Source organism: Mus musculus, chromosome 9 (assembly GCF_000001635.26).
Source record: "Mus musculus strain C57BL/6J chromosome 9, GRCm38.p6 C57BL/6J".
Taxonomy (NCBI): domain Eukaryota; kingdom Metazoa; phylum Chordata; class Mammalia; order Rodentia; family Muridae; genus Mus; species Mus musculus.
This window is the reverse complement of record NC_000075.6, coordinates 103,114,497-103,133,264: the sequence shown is the minus strand read 5'-3', so window position 1 is coordinate 103,133,264 and position 18,768 is coordinate 103,114,497. Positions and strand designations below refer to the sequence as shown.

The 18,768-nt window shown below is 49.8% G+C and overlaps 1 protein-coding gene and 1 long non-coding RNA gene across 4 annotated transcripts in view; one reads left to right on the top strand and one right to left on the bottom strand.

Moving 5' to 3' along the window:
• The window catches only part of Rab6b (RAB6B, member RAS oncogene family), a 73,610-nt gene that overhangs the window by 52,012 nt on the left and 2,830 nt on the right, over positions 1-18,768 (bottom strand). Inside the window, exon 1 of one of the 3 annotated variants that reach the window (XM_006511737.3) lies at positions 5,236-5,347. The exons of the other annotated variants lie outside the window; for them this stretch is intronic. Within the exon in view, the coding sequence (XP_006511800.1) occupies positions 5,236-5,293 (58 nt within the window). The 5' untranslated portion in view covers positions 5,294-5,347. Of the gene's footprint in view, positions 1-5,235; positions 5,348-18,768 lie in introns of those variants that run through there. 3 annotated transcript variants of the gene reach the window in all.
• Gm51658 lies at positions 295-18,527 on the top strand. Its single transcript, XR_003948080.1, has 3 exons — positions 295-526; positions 958-1,076; positions 18,041-18,527. It is a non-coding gene; the product is annotated as a predicted gene, 51658 (long non-coding RNA).

Below are 18,768 nucleotides of genomic sequence, written 5' to 3'. Positions count from 1 at the left end.
AGCTCTTGCAGAGGACCGGAGCTTGGTTCCTGGCACCCATGTCCGGTGGCTCACAGCTACCTTTATCTCCAGTTCCAGATCCAGGGGATCTGATACCTCTGGCCTTCTTGGACACATATACATAATTTCAATAGTGATGATGAATTAATAGAAGAATTAAAAATAAAATGCTGTCAAATAAAAAAGAAACCCACTCTTCAGCCATGTAGACAGGATAAGGCAGAAACCAGAAGGGCAAAATAAAAGTTCCTTGTTCCCCACAAAGTCTAATACTACAGACAAGCCTGCTTCCCTTGTCTAGGAGCCTGAGGTATGCTGTGGTCAGTCTTCCAGACACCCTCCTCAAAGCTCTGTGACATAATGACAATGGATTGCTAAGCCTGCACACGGCCACCAGACAGTGCCTTGGGAGGCCCAGCCTCAGTTTCCCATTTTACACATACACTCTTGGCTGTCTTGCTTCTTTTCCAGTGGCTCCTCCTTCAGTAGAAAGTTAATTGGAGGGAAGAGCTGCCCAAGGGCTGAGGTAGGTGAGACTCTTCCAAAGGTGCCCAACCCGGGCCTCCGGCTGCCCAGAGGGAGGGCTCTGCCACCTTCCTGCATGATGCTCATCCGTGTGTTCTCCAGCTGCCATTCTTTCCCCACCCCCAGGTGTACGGAGGCATAGCTGACGAGTCAATGCTATAAAGAGTTAACATATAGGAGGTGATGCTCTGACAGAACTCCCTCTCTCTATAGATATGTACGCAGGGATATGGCAGTTAATCCAGCTGATGTATTCATCACAACACAGCTTCCTTCCTGGCATGTGTATACGTGTGCCTGTGGTATATGTGTGTGCGTGCATGCCTATGTGTGTGCATGGGCCACTGATACCCTTTTTTTGTAATGACAATACTGTGCACACAAAAAGACACAGCACAGCCACATGGTCTCACCTGTATGTTCAATCTACAGAGGACAAAGAATTGCAGGTGATTGCTGGAGCACACGGTCGGAGGAAATGGGGAGATGCCAGTCAAAGGTACAAACTTGGGGGCTATAAAGCAAGCGCTGGAGACCCAGCATCAAGTGGGGTGAGTACCCACACAGACTACTATGCAGTACTTCACATTTCTGAGTCCATTCTTTACCCTCCAAAGCCCTCTGGGAGCTCGCAAGCCGTTAGTTTTGCTTCTATCTCTCCTTCCCCACAGCCTCAAGAGATTTCACACCAAATCATCCCTGCCCACCCAGACCTAACTGAGATTTCTTCTTCTCCCCTAATCCTAAATAGACCTCGGGCATTACTCCTGGCCAGCCCCACTGTGAGAATGAATGATTTGGGGTGCATGAGCTACAGGAGTGTCCCATTCCTTAACCCTACGACACTAAAACAAGCCAAAGCCAACCTCAGGCCAGGATCAGGAAGAGGTCTTGAGCTCTGACCTGAGGCTTTCTCAGTTCAAGGTCAGGGAATGACATAGAGCCCCGACCCCAACCTCTATCACCTGAGGTCAGGAGGCATACAGGGTGGTAGTAGGTACAGGACTGAGTGACTGAAAGACGTGGACAACAAAAGGGAAGGGGACATCACATGGTCAAGGGCTAAAGAAGGGAAACCAGGAACTAGAAACACAGGACGGGCTTGCCTGAAGGTGGCTCTGCAGAGTAAGGCCTCAGGTTACCGAAATAAAGACACTGTGTCCCACAACAGACATGTGGGACAAACAGTCCAGAACTGAGAAAGGCACTGTTCATGAGTGAGATGGGTTCATTGATATAACAGTGACTTGCTCAATCATCAAGACCCAGCCAGAGCTGCCTGTCAAATGATGGAGGCCTAAGTTGGCCAATGTGCCCTGAACACGTCTTGGCTTTGCCTTGGCTCATTGGTATTCCATTGAGGCTGAGCCAAATGGTCTTTAAGACCCAAATTGACTTTAATATACTGTGGGATGGAAGTTCTAGAAAAGACTCCTTTACTGCTGTGGGCAGAATCCTCTTACCCCAGGGCTTCATAATCTTAGTGACGTCCCACTTCCTCCCATCAGCCCAGAGTCCTGAAGCCAAAGGACAGAACTAAGGTCTGGCTGCTTGCTTACTGTGGTGGGAAGGCAGAGGAGAGCCGGGGTAGCCAGCATGAGGGTAACAGTTGTATTCTCAGGCTTAGAACCACAGTGTGCCAGGAGTACCCGCCCTTATTTAATTACTTAGATAATTCCTTCCCTGTGCCAAAAAAGATTGTTCATAACTCTCGAAAATAAGACTGGCATGGTGGCACACGACTTTAATCCCAGCACTCGGGAGGCAGAGGCAGGTGGATTTCTGAGTTCGAGGCCAGCCTAGTCTACAAAGTGAGTTCCAGGACAGCCAGAGCTATACAGAGAAACCCTGTCTCAAAAAACCAAAAGAAAAAAAAAAAAGAAAGAAAGAAAGAAAGAAAGAAAAGAAAGAAAGAAAGAAAGAAAGAAAGAAAGAAAGAAAGAAAAGAAGCCTGGAATATAATTGTTGAAGACAGAGTCAGGATATGGCACCTTCTAATTAATAAACCTGAACAATTTAAAAAAGAAAATCACCAGGAGAGGTTGTGCGGAGGCTAAGAGCACTGTCTGCTCTTCCAGGAAACCTGTGTTCAATTCCTAGAACCCACAAATATCTTTAACTGTAGTTCTAGGGGATTCCACGCTATCTTCTGGGTCCTGGGCACACATGTGGTACACAAACATACCTGCAGGCAAAACACCCATACATATAAAAAATTAAAACCTTAAAAAAAAAAAACCCAAAACTCCAGGCATGCAAAGAAGCCTGAAAATGGGAACATAAAAGGAGAGAAGAAAGGCTGGTGAGATGGCTCAGCGGGTAAGAGCACTGACTGCTCTTCTGAAGGTCTGGAGTTCAAATCCCAGCAACCACATGCTGGTTCAATAACATCCATACTGAGATCTGAAGCCTCCTTCTGGAGTGTCTGAACTCAGCTACAGTGTGCTTACATGTAGTAAATAAATAAATAAATCTTTTTTTGGGGGGAAAAAAAGGAGAGACAAAAATCAGCTGGAACCAAACCCAAACTGATGCAGTAGAATTAGCAGATAAAGACATTGTAAGACCCCCAACTCAATGTGTTTCTTAGACTCCCTAGAAACGAAGCCTAGCATGGAGTTCTTTGTTCTTTCGCCTTCAGCCTGAGAGAATGATGACCACTGGGTGACCCACCCAGGTGCCTGACCCATAGTGTAAGGGACCAAGAATGTTTGCCAAAGATAGCCTGTAACCTTTCCGTGAGAGATGAGCCGTAATTCACCATCCCCATTTTTCAGTGTTTACTCAGCTTCCCCATTCTTTGTGGTCCTATCCTCCCCTCACCTTGCAGTTTATTCTTTAAAAACCCTCGACTGCAACTGCTGGGGGTCATCTCCTCTGCCCCTGTGTGGGTTACGAGCTCAGCCTCAGCATGCTGATAAATAAACCTCCTGTGATATTGCATCAAGAACGGTTTCTCTCGAGTTATTGGGGCGTCAGCTCATCCCAGGACTTGAGCAAGAGTCTCCCCAGAAACGAGGGTCTTTCAACATTACGTATGAGACTGTTATTGCTGCATTCCATATGTCCAAAAAATTAAACAGAAACAAGGAAAAGGTTTTTAAAGACACAAATCAAAATCCCAGCAGTGAAAACTATGATGTCAAAGATGATTGCACATCACAGAAGAGAACAGCAATGAACTTTCGAACAGTGATAAACACTATCAAAGATGAGCTATAAAAGAATCAACATGAACAAAATACCAGGGAGCTAGCTGTAGGGCAGTGTCCAGTGTCTTCTCTATCTGTGACTGGAGGTCTCAAAGGCTGAAGTGTGAGATAGGAGTGGGGAGGGGGAGAGAGAGAGAGAAGGGGAGGGGAGGGGAGGGGAGGGGAGGGGAGGGGAGGGGAGGGGAGGGGAGGGGAGGGGGAGAAGAGTCCACCAAGAAGCTCCATTTCCCAGCTGCACAGAGCCAGTGGTTAGCAGAAACCTCTTGTGATAGTTTGTATGTGCTCGGCCCAGGGAATGGCTCTATTTGGAAATGTGGCCTTGTTGGAGTAGGTGTATCCCTGTGGGCATGGGCTTTAAGACCCTCACCCTAGCTGTCTGGAAGTCAGTCTTCCACTAGCAGCCTTCAGATGAAGATGTAGAACTCTCAGCTCTGCCTGGACACTGCCATGTTCCTGCTTTGATGATAATGGACTGAACTTCTGAACCTGTAAGCCAGCCCCAATTAAAGGTTGTCTTTTAAAGACTTGCCTTGGTCACGGTGTCTGTTCACAGCAGCAAAACCCTAAGACATCTCTGAAAGTATACACAGGGCCTGGGCTGGGGGGTGGGGCACATCCCCTATGGGACTCCGGCTACTGCTCCAAGTCTGAGGCTCCAGCCTTCCACTCTGACCTGTCCAATCATGCCTCTGGTGCTCAAGCCAGCTGGACGGTGACACCAAGATGCGAAGACAAGGGGGCAGCAGAGCTCTTCCCTAAATCGATATAAGCAAGAAGACAACGGAGTGCTCAACATTCACTAGGCCCTGATTCAATTCCCAGTCCTAAGGTTTAAAAAAAAAACAGTTCTGAAAGTAAAAACTTACACTAAATATTAACGTAGGATTCTATACCTAGGGACAATATCCTTAAAAGCAATGGCACGATAAAGAGGCCTCTCTGTCTATCATCCATCCATCCATCTATCTATCTATCTATCTATCTATCTATCTATCTATCTATCTATCTATCTATCTATCTACCTACCTATCTATCTAAAAACATACAAAAGCTAACAGAATTTATCACTAGCAGATCCTCATGACAAAAACTGTTCTGGGAAATTCTTCAGGAATACAGGAAATGACACTAGGTAGAAACACACAGACACAAAAGAGAGTTAAGGACAATCGACAATCGTGGGCAGATACCAAGACTTTTGTCATTTAAGTGGCTTTAAAGGTAACTATTTAAACAAAAATAACAATAAACCTGAGAGAACTATGAGAGTCCTTGTTACTCTGAAGCGATACAACAGGCAGGTGGAAACTGCGTTTACCAAGAAACTTGGCTCCTCACTGGCCCCAGGAGGCAAAAACTAGACTAAAACTAAAGCAGGAGAAAAGCCTTCACTTTCACATCTTCCTCTTTGGTCTTAAACTTGGTCAGAGTTGAATACCCTGGTGTCCGCCTTTAATCCCAACAGCCCTCTGGAGGCAGAAGTAGGCTGGTCTCTTACACAGTGAGGTCCTGCTCCGACTCAAGTTCCGGCTTTGCCTAACTCTGCACATAGGCATGTTAGTTACTCAGGGGCGGTCTGCGCAAACGTCAGTGACGTATCTCGCTCTCTTCAAGCCTGAAAGCATGCAGATAAAAACATCTTCCTGTCAAAGTTCTGTTCAAGACACTCTACTCCCCCACCCCAAACAAAGTGAATGAAACACAACGTACCAGAAAGTAGCCACTCACGGCTCTAAACCTGCCACCACCTGGATACCTTGGGGACAGAATGCCTGCCTGCAGTGTCCCTTCCCTTGGAAGCCTCCTTGAAGGACTTCAGTCAGCTGGCAGAGCCAGAACTGATATAATCACCTAGACCAGTTTAACCAAGCCTGCTTACTTATGTATCTCCCAATCTCCCTCTCTTTAAACCTAAAGCCCGAGTCGTCCCCAGAAGACAGACTGCACAGGCTTAACAAAGGCTGCTTCCCCGCACAGCAGTGCTGACTAACATCCTTCCTTGCTGCATCTCCGCCATCCCACCTGCCTTCTTTGGAGTAAGTGACAGGGACCTGGCCCACTGGAACCTTCAGAGTTGGCCTCTGGCCTAGGGCTCCAGTGGCCATGACAGAGTGAGCAAGGGGCATCTTCAAAATATCGGCAGCCCCAGATTCTACCCCCAGGGGGAAAAAAAACCATTTCAGAAATGTAAGTGAGATAAAGACAGATGAGATGAGATAACTCACTGCTCGCAGATCTACTGTACAAGAAAAGAAACACAGGGCAGAAGAGGAGACGTCAACGGAGTCACACAGCCTCATTGCTCACACAGATGCTCTAAGGACCAACGGGCTTGGGTTTTAATCTTGCCTCTGCCTCTGGTCTGCTGTGTGATCTTATGTCAGTTACCACCTTCTCTGGGTTTCAGCTTCCTCAGACATTCAATGGAGAGAGAAATATCTATCTCACAAAAGTCTGGAGAACTCTGTGAGAGTTGTAAAAATTAAAAAATTGGGAGTCCTGGGTAAAAGGCAGGCGGGAAGCTTTGGTATTATTTCTGTAACTTTTTTATAAGCTTAAAAGTATGCTAAAATGAACAGCAAAGGGGAAATATTATATATTAATATGTAACATATATGCTTATATACACACAGTCTCTGAGATACCCGATATATTTAGGAAATGGTGCATTCTGTCTGATTAAACAAATGTGCTGCTGAATATAAAAATTGTAAGATTTTATTTTTAAGTACATGTTTCAGTACACGTGTATGTGAGGGGCCATGTACTCAAAGTGAGTGAAGTACCTGAGGAGGACAGAAAAGGGTATCAGAACCCCCGGAGCCAGAGTAAGGGTATCAGAACCCCTGGAGTAGTCATAAGCCACCCAATGTGGGCACTGGAAACCAAACCTGGGTCCTCTGAAAGAACTGTTCACTCTGTTAAGGACTGCATATCCCCTGATGAATATGAAATTTTCCTAAGGAACTGGAATATTACTGTACATTTATTCAAGCCTCATAGACGAACAGGACTGAGCCAGGTCAGTGGCTGCTGGGAGCTCTTATCACAGGGTGCCACTGCTGTATGCACATTTGAGATGTATGTAGTACACATACAGACAGTGTATGCACATATATGGCCAATACAATGGGTCGATGTGGAAACGTCTTGACTTCCCTGGGCTTCTCGCTACTGGGACTGATGATCAAGGACATCACCTTCACGGTTTCTAAGACCCTCCCGAGATCTTGGCACCCTCTGTAGGCTGCAGAACTCCCAGCTGACCTACCCAGGTCTGAATCCTTTCTGCCTCATTGCATTGCACACTCATAGCAATTTCAGAGTGGTATGGTGTCTTCCTTCTGGGGCCAAGTAAAAACATCTGAGTGCCAGCCACACCACACTGGCAGGTCCCCATCCACCGTACCCATAGCAACCCTGGGCTTCCCAGGAAAAGTCACACTGCAATGGGCAAATGTGCTCCCATTCAACTGCTCTGAGGCTCAGCCCAACTCCAGCCAGCCCCTCCAGGCCAACTGTGTCCACACATCCATGCGGTGCAGAACTGGTTCACCACGAACACAACATACTGCAGAGAAGAGAGATAGCAATGCTATATTCCCACTGCCCCCTTAGGAAGTTCCTGCTATTGCAAGTTTATGGCTTATCTAACAGGTGTCTTGGCTCATCCAGCCATAATGTAAGTTCCTGCTATTGCAAGCTTATAGCTTATCTAATAGGTGTCTTGGCTCATCCAGCCATAATGTTGGCAAAGTAATGGGCATATTCACCCTTTTCTTCCCAAGGCTGGTGCTGTGGATGCTAAAAGTCTGAGGAATACAAGAAAGGGGTGAGGTGGCAAGATGGAGGACAGAGTGCATGGATGGCTATGCATCCTAAGTTGTCAGAGAGACTTTTGACTACCTAAAGCTCCTCAAACTAGGGTCACGACTTTGACATGACAATGGGATAAAGCTTGCTCAGGGATGTGGAAGGGACCTGAAGACCGATGCTGGCAAACACCTTCCCAGAAGTCTACTCCCTTCTCAAAGGAACTGTGGTACAGGGGTAGAGCATCGTGCCAAGAGGCAAACTGGGATGCTCTTAGTCTCCAGACAGGGGGCTGCTTCTGATGCTGCCTCTGTGGGCCCTTGCTTCTTCTCCTGTCCTCCTACAGACCCTCACACAGCAGCTCAACATTCAGCTGGCCCAGGAGGAGGTGGATAGAGGCTCAGGCCTACCTTGCTCAAGCCAGCTATAAAGGGGAACACAAGAGCAAGAGAGAGGGCTGGTGAGATGGCTCAGTGGGTAAGAGCACCCGACTGCTCTGCCGAAGGTCAGGAGTTCAAATCCCAGCAACCACATGGTGGCTCACAACCACCTGTAACAAGATCTGACGCCCTCTTCTGGAGTGTCTGAAGACAGCTACAGTGTACTTACATATAATAAATAAATAAATCTTTAAAAAAAAAAAAAAAAAAAGAGCAAGAGAGAAACTTCTAGACCTCCCATTCAGACAAAATTGACCATCTCCTGCTCCTCAGACACCTGCATAGAGGCAGGCCTCCTGCCAAAGTACCATGAGGAAGGAACACACACTGGAGACCTCAGGGCCCTGGGCCTGTGAGTGGATAACGGCCATCTGGGATACAGGAAGGATCGCTGTGTCTCCTCCAGTTTTGTGGAACTCAGATGGTTGCTTGTCCGGCACTAGACTGGATGGGGAAACGGGGAACCAGAGCAAATGTTTAGTCTTCTTCTGACTCTGTAAGCTCAAGGTCTCTAAGGAGCCATTCCTAAAAGCAGCCCCATAATGGCCCAAACCACAGAAGACTCTGATGCAGATCTTACCAGAGAGTTGTGAAGCCAGAGGAAGGAATGGGGGGTACGGAACTAAAGCCACATCCAGGCACCATCTCTTCCAATGCACAACGGAGAAATCACCCTCAGAAGCCACCTGTCTAACCAGGGCCACATGCAGGCACTGTCTCTTCCAATGAACAACTGAGACCCACCCTCCGAAGCTCTTCTTTTTACTCTTGTCCTTGCTGCTGATATGAAACCACAAGGTCGCCGGGCAGTGGTAGCACACACCTTTAATCCCAGCACTTGGGAGACAGAGGCAGGCAGATTCTGAGTTCAAGGCCAACCTGGTCTACAGAGTGAGTTCCAGGACAGCCAGGGCTACACAAGAAAAACCCTGTCTTGAAAAATCACAAAAAGAAAAAAATAAAAATAAAAAACACAAGGTCACCAAGGTGTCACCAGACCAGGAAGACTTCACTTGTTAAGGCTCCACTGTAAACATGCAATGGGAAGTGCCAAGGGTCAGCAGAGAGGTTAAGGGACAATAAACCTGGTTCCTGGGAGGGCCATCGATCAGAGTGGGGTCAGAACACAAGGACATGACAGAGGCCCTACAGAATGTTCTAGTCCTGCATCTGACAGGGAACAATGCCACGAATCAAGGTTTATTTGGGAACTCTGCTGGCTGGTTTTGTGTGTCAACTTGACACAAGCTGGAGTTATCACAGAGAAAGGAGCTTCAGTTGAGGAAATGCCTCCATGAGATCCAGCTGTAAAGCATTTTCTCAATTAGTGATCAAGGGTGGGAGGGCCCCTTGTGGGTGGTGCCATCCCTGGGCTGGTGGTCTTGGGTTCTATAAGAGAGCAGGCTGAGCAAGCCAGGGGAAGCAAGCCAGTAAGTAACATCCCTCCATGGCCTCTGCATCAGCTCCTGCTTCCTGACCTGCGTGAGTTCCAGTCCTGACTTCCTTTGGTGATGAACAGCAATGTGGAAGTGTAAGCTGAATAAACCCTTTCCTCCCCAGCTTGCTTCTTGGTCATGATGTTTGTGCAGGAATAGAAACCCCGACTAAGACAGGAACACATGAAGAACATAAGCAGATCACACATCAGGGGTTCACAGGTTGGGCCTGGGTAGCTGCTTGACTCAGGGCTGGTCAGGGGTCCCTCCTGAGAATGCCACTCCCTCTCTGATAAAGGCATCTCCCCACCCTAAGATCTTTCTCTCCTCTGTAGAAACTATCTATTTCTGTGTGCCGACTGCCATCGGTAATTGTTACAATGGCTGGAAACAGTGAACTTTTATGATCTCTCAGTCCCTGCCAGCTAGGAGTCCAGACATGGGTTGAAGGACCTTCTGCTTCGGGTCTCACGGGATCACAAACATGGTGTCTGCCAGACCGTATTTCTCTTCCGAAGTTAGAGTCCTCCTCCAAGCTTATAAAACTGGAGACACTTTCTTGTTCGAGGTCAGCCACAGACAGTTTCCAGCCCCTCTCTACACACACTTATCCAAAGCATGGCAGCTTATTTCTCCGAAGCACGGAGGGACAGTTTTCTAATAGACCAACCAAGAAGGGCTGGGGAGATGGCTCAGTGGAGAAAGGGCTTGCCACACCAGCATGAGGATCTGAGACCGGATCCCCAGCTCCCGTGTGAAAAGCTATCGGTGGCCTATAAATCATAGCACAGGAGGCAAAGGCAGAACATTGCCCAGGGCTCACCGAACAGCAAATCTAGCCAATCAGTGAGCTCCAGGTTCACTGGGAGACCCTGCCTCAAAAAAATATAGTGGCGAGCAGGGGACGATGTCACCTGGCGTGGTCCTGAGGGGGGGAGGGGGAGGCTGAAGTTGGGAAAGTAAGTGGTTATGAATAAAGTACACTGCATACACATGTGGAATTGTTAGAGAGTAAATTTTAATTAATAAATAAAATGAAACCATCCAGGGACAAATATCTTGTTACCTTTCCCAATGACACAATTAAATGAGTGACCTCCCGCGACCTTTGCCATACTGTACGGGCTAGCAGCAAGTCCCAAGTCCTATCTGCACTCAGGAGAAGGACATCTGAGAACATGGGGCTCACAGTAACGGGCTGCCTTCCACTTACCAAGTGGTTCCCTTCCCCTTCCTACTGCTGTGATCTGGACTGATCCCCTGGAACAAGTTCTCCTAACCAGCAGATATTTCTCCCAGCCTGCTGGGATGAAGGCAGAATGGAGGATTTCTCTGAAGGGTCTACTGGTCCAGGCACTGGTCACCCTCTGCCCAGACCCCCATGCCATACCCGCCCCCCCCAACCAGAAGACACCAGATGATGCCAGCTCTAGCATCTCTTCTGTTCTCAGAGCTAGAGAAGAGCAGACTTTTCCTGGCTCTACAGGTGGGGCTCTGGCATTTTTCTGATGTGGTTAGGAAAGGTTCAGGACGGGAGACTGGCCAGGTGCCTTGTCAGGCCTCCTGCTCCTTGTGATCTGGGCAGTGGCCTGCAGTGTTATGGTAGGGTGTAGAGAAGGGGAAGGGAACCCAGTGAGGCAGAATTCAGAACTTTACAGGTTCTAGGGCTTCACACAGGATATGCCGAGGGTTTAAAAACAATTTGGAAGCATTCTCTTACAGTGGCCAGATAAGTGTACATCTGCAGGGTCACGGCGGCAGCAGCGCAGACCCCTGGAGGAGGGAGAGATGAGGCTTAGCATCACCCCACGGTGCAACACACACAGGGAGTGCTCAGGCAGTGGGGGTGCTCCAGGGAGCACCAGGCAGAGTCCTCCTTTCCATTGCTGCCCCACTCCTCTTCTTGCCCTTCACAGTCACAACATACAAAGCCCAGGAATCAGCATCAGTTTGACAGAACCTCCAGTCTTTAACCGGACTTTGTTCAGAATCCCAGGATGGATAGCATCGTTAGAACCACCAAGCATCTTGGCTCTGGAAGCCTCACAGGAAGCCAGCAAGCCCTGAAGGCACACCTAGTGTGGCCGCAGAGCCTGGCCTGTGCTGGAAGCAGGAAGCACACTCTCCCTGACTCAGCACACCCGTGGTCTCTCTTCCCTCTGGCTACACCTGTGGCTCCCTCCGGGGCTGCTCACTATACTGGACAGGAGGGGAAAAAAATGAGAAACGTGTCCTAAATGGCTCCACCGCTCTGTCCTATGACCTACTTCCTGCTCACCACAGGGTCAAGGTGGGATGTTTCACTGGGACTCTCAGAGTGAGCCAGAAGCTTATCTGACTGTCCCCTGGGACTTGGCTTTAGTGCGCTGGTCACAGTTACAGCAATCTCTTCCAGAACCAGGGATGGGTCTCCAGCTCCCACACCTGCAGGGGAGGCTGGAAGGGGCCAAAGTTGTCCCTCTTTCCCCTGCTGAACACCAGCACAGAGAAGAGTCCTCACCCACCCTGACCACAGAGATGATAGATCTGGTGCTGCTAAAGGGGCGAGTGTCACTATGAGATGCTGTCATTGTAAATGAACCAATCAGAACTACAGCCATGCTGCCAAAGCTATACCAGGCGGTGCTCCGTTGCATTGGAAGACTACTGAGGCAGGAAGGGAAGAGAGCAGAGGTCATGGGTCATCTGAAAACCTGTTCTCATTTGATCCCAATAGGCTGCTCTTTCTCAGCTAGGGGTGGGTTCAAGAGTGGCAGTCCTCTGCCTCCACTCACTCTGGTCCCTGGCTCTCAAACACCTTGGCTTTTGGAGCAGCCAGTTTAAGCTTAAGTTTCAGTCGTCAAGGCAGACAACAGCACTTTCTCTTCATCTGCGCTGTGCGACCAAATCTCCTAACCTTAAAGGAAAGCAGCACAGGAGAAGGCAAAGGACGTGTGTGGCAAGGGCCCCCAAAAGAGGAGGAACGGCAGGAGGCTAATCAGAGCCCGATCGTCACTGCATCAGATGCCACATCTGCCAGAGCAACGGGCAGAGGGAAGTCTGGAAGGACTGCTGCAGACTGTCACACCCATGTCACCAAGGCCAAAGCATCCAGGGACCCCAGGTTGCTGTGGAGGCAGTGTAGATGGGGGAGCTCCCAGGGGCTGGTTCTAGGACATCTGAGGGCAGTATGGAGAAAGCTGGGAGTCCCTCCCTCATTCATCTCATTGTCTTGAGTCTTGTCTCTGCAGACCAAACTGAGAGAACAGACCCACCCAACTGAGTAGGCCAGAGAGCCAGGCAGAAGCTGGGCTTACACTTCCCCAAATGCCCCCTGTCTGACCCCAGGTCAGTCACTTGGACCCTCAAATATGCCACACTCTGCCTTTGTCTCCTAATCCATGAGCATGGGCCTCCCCTGTCCCGGCCTCCAGGGGTCACCACTCTCTATAGGAAAGGCTCAGACACCAAGTGTGGGAAGGCAAGGAGGCCTCTTCGGGCTGGCCCTGCCATCTTCTGTAGGTTCAACCCTTATACCTGCTACTCTCCCACACCTGCAGGGCACTAGAGTCCCAGCAGCCCTGAACCTGTTCAGTTCTTCAGGGGCCCTAAGCCCTCTCCTGCCTTGGCACAGAGGGGGCCCTTGTGTCTGCCGCATCCCCATGCCTACAGGCCTTTCCCACTCACCATAAAACGACTTGCTCAAGCAGACCACAGCCATAGCTCTGCTTCTGAATCTAATGCTTCCTATTTATAAGGACCAGGGCTTCTTCCCGCTTACCTTAGGCTGATCTGAACGGTCTAGGTCACACCAGAGCAGCTTCTGCCCCTGTGGTCTGCCAGTGAGAATGAGGTGCTCATGAGGGTATGGGTAGCCCTCACGTGGGGAAACTGGTATATCAGTGCTGCCTCCCGCCTCTGCGGGCGATGAGCAGGAGCAAGCAAGCACTGAGCCAGAGGCCTGAGTCTCTCTCCTGCGGAGTGGGGTCTGCCTTTGGGCTCTGCTGGGCACACAGAAGCCCCTCCTCTCAGAGCCTCCATCTCTGCAGCTGTCAACTGGGATGTGCTGTCCCGGGGCTGCGAGGTGCAGCCTACCTGCAGAAATGCTTCATGCATCTCTACTCCTTCCCTAACAGCTGCAAGGTGAGGAGGGGGAGAGGGAGGCTCCGTCACAATTTTATTGACAAAGCCAGCTGGTACTCGAGCTTTACCTGCATGCTGTGTGTTCATGCGTTTGATCTTTGTGAAATTCCAGCAAGGTCATGCCAGCTGAGGAGAACGAGTGTGCACGGTTCTACTGCACCCCAGACACCACCCAGACAAGTGACGGGGGTGAGTCGGGCCAGATGCCCAGGACTCAGGAGGTCCGGCACAGTGATGGTCGGAGCAGGAGCTTAGGCAAGGTCACTACCACCCACCTTGGTTCTGGCTCTCTCCCTGTGCTGAGCACCGAGTGCCTGGGAGGTGTACCTTCCTTGCTGCCTTCCTCTAAGGCCATCCGTATGTGGAAGAAGTGCCTTCTGGTGACAGGAAGTACAGGATGGACCAAAGCACACATCGGGAGAGCCTCTCCGCAGCACCTCACGCCAGCGGCATGCTCATCTCCAGGCTGAAGTATCATTATAAGCCTGACATCTTGCTTAATGCCAGCACTGAATGACATCTGGCCTAAGAAACCACTGTACCCAGGAGCCTTGGGAGCCAGAGTGGAGCAGGGGCTCATTTAACAGGTGGCAAAAACCATCTGTGTTTCCAGGACACGGCAGTCCCAGGAGCAAGACAAGGCCCAGCAGGGCTTGGTCCACATTTGACTGGTTTTCCCCTTGTTGGGAACAGTCCCCAGCAGCATGTCCCCAGTAGAAGTAGGCTGAAGGCTGATTCTCTATTGGTTCTCTCCAGGCCATCCAAAGTAAGCAATTCCTTGTGTGGGGAGACAGACTGCCTGCCACACAATGCCAGGGCTGCCAGCCTCCTTCGTGGGGAGCTTGCCTGCCTCCTTCCCCAAAGCCTGTCCTCCCTGTGGTTGGCTCCAGCATCCTTCATGGTCAGTGGAGCTACACGGTGATCTACTGGTTCCTCTTTAGCAAAGTGTTTGGTACAGGTGTTCTGAGTCATTCATTCATGGCAGACTCTGCTTTTAAGTCCTCAATATTCTTCTGTCCCCACTCCTGGCCCTGCCTTGGATAATGACCTGATCCAAAGGTTCATGAAACAGCGTCTCTCATTGACCCGGAGGCCTTGAGCTCACCTCGTAGACCAGGTTGGCTGGCTGGTAAGCCACAGGGATACACCTGCCTCTGCCACCCCAGTGCTGGGATTAAAAGCATCTGCCACCACACTCGACTTTTTTTTGTGAGTTTTGGGGCTCAAGCTCGGCTAGCTATTCATGCTGGCAAGGCAGGCACTCTCCTGACTCAGCTGTCCCCCAAACCCCGGCACTCCAAGCTCTAATTTGTTACACTAATGGTAGGCAGGACCAGCTCTTTCCAAGCCGCAGCCTCACGAACCGCAAAATAGCAATCAGTGCATGATTATCACAGAGTGACCAGGAAGGTACAAAGTGCCCCTGGAGAGCCCGGGGCATTGACCTGAGGTTCACAGAGGAAGGACACGGGCAACCAGCCCTTCAGTGAATTTCTCGGAGACCACTTTAAAGAATCAACTCTGCCTTCAGGGCCACACTGTCAGCTGTACTCTTCAGGACCCAGGCCTGTCCCTTGAGTACATCACTCCCTGGATACGATGCTAGGCCGAGGTACGTAGCCCCAGTTACCTGGACTCCCACTGGTCTCGTTACCAAGAGAACAGGATAAATATGTTTTTCTTCTAAAAATAAGCTACTTTATTAAAGTGATAAGAAGTATTCAACAAAAATTTTACTCTTTAAAATGATCGCTCTTAAGTTTCAAGCAGAAGTTATAGAAATAATGAAGAAAATTTCATTTCTGAAGCCCAGACCTATAATACAGACCTCCTCAGGAGCCCTTCGAAGTAAGCCAACATGGGGGGGGGGGGGGAGGCTCCCTGGCTCTAGAAACAAAGCGCCTGCCATTCCCAGTCCCCTTGGGACTTCAAGTCCCAGGCCCTGCCTGGAGCTGTTTCCCAGCAGCTTGTCTTTCTGGCTCGAACAAAAGAGCTGCCCATCTCAGGGCGTGTCTGGTCCTTCTCCTTGGCAACCTCCAGCAAGGGCTCCTCCATCATCTCTTCTGCACAGCAAGAAACAACAAAGGACCACAGACAGACAGACAGACAGACAGACAGACAGTGTCCAGCACAGTAGTTCAATCCTGTTTATGTTTTGCTGTTCTACGAAACCTTTCAGCTCCCCAGACAGTTGTGGCCAACAATGTCATCATATTGAGACCAAGGAGCCCTGTTGTGTCAAGCCACAGTGAAAGGCACTGGGTGCGGAAGTTGGGTGGGGAGAGCCAGGTGGAGGTAACCTACAGGCCGCTTCTCTCAGGTCTGTTAAGGATGGTCTGCAATGTCAGGGCAACACAGACTGGTTTTAGGGGTGCACTATGGAAGCAAAGGACAGGAAGTTATTTTGTTCTATTTTAAAATGATTTATGAGCATTTGAGGATTATAAATAACAACATTTTTCTCTCGAGGGTTAACCTTTAAGTCTCTGGTCTGGATGTGGCTCAGTCCTCATGTGGCAGCGGGTCCTTTAAGAGGCGGGACCAGGGGATTTGGTGCTTCATCTGGCATGCATGAGGCCCTAGATTCAATCCCTGGCACTCAGGAGGTGGAGGAGGAGGAGAACTCAAGGTTATCCCCATTCACACAGGGAGTTCAAAGCCAGTGAGGCCTGTGTAAGACCCTTGTCCATCTTCCTAGCCCCTGACCTTCACCTAACCCCTCCCCCAAAGAGTAAGCCTGAAAACCTGCTAAGAGGGGTTCGATCCCTTGGAGCCAGTGTTGGGGAAGGATTGTGAAGTTATCTAACTTCCTGTGGTAATATGACCTCGTGCCCTCAGAATCACTCCCCAACCATGATGTCATCTGTTATGAGAGCCTCAACCAGAATGGAGCCAATGCCAGCACCCTGTCCTTGACCCTCCAGAGTGTGAGCTCCACAAATCTGCTCTCCTTATAAAGCTGGCCTGACTCGGGTGTTTCATTATAGTAACAGAAGGAATACAGACAGCCTCATCTTACTGTCTGTGTCATTCCGACGCACTTTGTTAAACATAGGGAAAAAAAATCAAGGGTTGTAGGTCTATACGCAACGCCCAAGGTTCTCTCTCTTGTACTAGCACCCAAGAGAGAGGGATGGGAGAGAGAAATTAGAAGGTGAGGGAAAAAAACCGAGATGAGAAAGCAAGGCACAGAACACCATGGGGATTGAGTCTGAGCCTCCAAGAGATCTGGTCTGGTCTGCCGTGTCCTTCCCCACCTCTGGTAGTACAGGAGCCCCTACTCCACCTCCATATTTCTTCAGAGATATTAAGGGAGTTGGGGAACCCTTTGAGAATCTCAGGTGCTTGGGCATGACCATGGCATAATGATGCAATTCTCTGGAAAAACAAAACAAGACAAAGCAACTGTCAACTCCCCGATAAGAAGAATCTGGCCTGAGAGAGTGCCAGGTGCCAGGAACACCACACAAAGCTGCCTCACCTCCCTTCACTGTTAATCTGCTGACAGGCCATCAGCAAATCTCTCACATCAAAGATGTCATCGTTTTCGAATCAAGATCCTCGGTGAGCACGCACAGCCCACAGACGGGAGCAGGGAGCGAGATGACTCAGACACAATCCTCTCAACGTGCTTTGGTCACCCACTTAGGGTGCTTAAAACTCACCCTAAAATCCTTAAATTAAAATCCTTACCTAGCTGAGACAGAAGAGGCGTCATGGGACTGCACATAACCAGTTTTGTGGGGTTTTGGGTTTTTTTTTTTAATGTTCATTAAAAGAATCAAAGCTGTGTCCATGTGACAAGCCTGGAAGTTGAAAGGAGAAAAGCTTCTAAAAGGGACAGTGGGCTTGCCACCAAGCTAGGACAGGACGGTTTGTGCTGCATGGGGTGGTTGCAGGAAACAGGGCTCAGTCTGTGGACAGTTGTTTCTTAACCCTTAGCTGAAGAGGATGTATAGGACGGTCTCAACCGGGTGCCAGCAATCCCATCATTCTCAAATCTGTGAGTCGAGACCTCCTTGGGATCACGTATCAGCTATCCTGTATATCAGATATTGACATTACTCTTCATAACAGTAGCAAAATTACAGTTATGAAGCAACAACAAAACGCGTTTATGGCTGGGAGTCACCACGACACGAGAAACTGCATTAGAGGGCTGTAGCGTTCGGAAGGTTAGAGTCGCTCCTGACAGGCGTGCCTCTACCTACACTTTCTGCAGAGCTGGGCCAAGGAGAGAGGGGTTTCTCTGAAATCTACCCCTACTCCTTGTACTCAGGCCTATAGAGACGGATGGCCTACTGCCTCAGCCCGGGAAAGCAGACAGCCCCCCTCCCCCCATGTCTGTCCACTCTTCCTTCCCTCCCTCCTCACCACACACACCAGGATGTGTCTGGTAAGGTCCAGATCCCCTGGGAGGCTCTGATAACTTGGGAGAAAGATGGACACCTCGCAGGCCCACTCTCCCTCAGACTTTGCCTGTCTTTTTCAGATGCTCCACACCAGTCTGGCGTGCACCACCCTCTTGGGTTCGCCACCACTGCCACCCGTGTTAGGGCTAATCGGGAGGCGCCACACAGCGACCTGAAGGCCAGCAGCATTGCATGACCTACCTGACGCAAGGAAACACCTCACCCTAAGTCCACAGCACCTGGCCAGGATCCTACTCCATGTGACACAGGCACTGCCAGTCAGACTACAGTCCACAGGCGAGAGGCGCGTTCCGGAGAGCAGGCACTCAAAGGCTTCCTACCTGAACCAGTTCCTCGGTACCTTTGAAGGCCTCATGCCTACCTATGATTATCTGTTCCAGGGTATCTCCTACCTTAGCCTGCTCCAAGCCTGGTACCCCTCTTTAGAATCCAGCTGTCTCTGTCCACAAGCCTAGAGGGATGCTACCACAATGTCAGGAATAGAGATCAGGAGAAGGTTGTGTCCTTTCAACCTCTTTTATCGCCTCCCTCCCCCATCTCCATTAGCTGGCCTCTATAGGGAAGCTTAGGCCTCGGATTCCAGTTGGCTCAAGTGCCCTGGTATGGAACGTGAGGGGTCTCCGTGATCACACAGGAAGGGAGAGCTTGGGTAGGGTTTGGACCAGATGTCAGGAGCCGCCCTCCACAGCACAGGCTGCAGAGGATGCTGGCATGCAAACTGTCAGGAGGTAAGATGGAAGGGGTTACAGCCACGGCCTACTAGGCTCCGGAATACACATAACTTCTG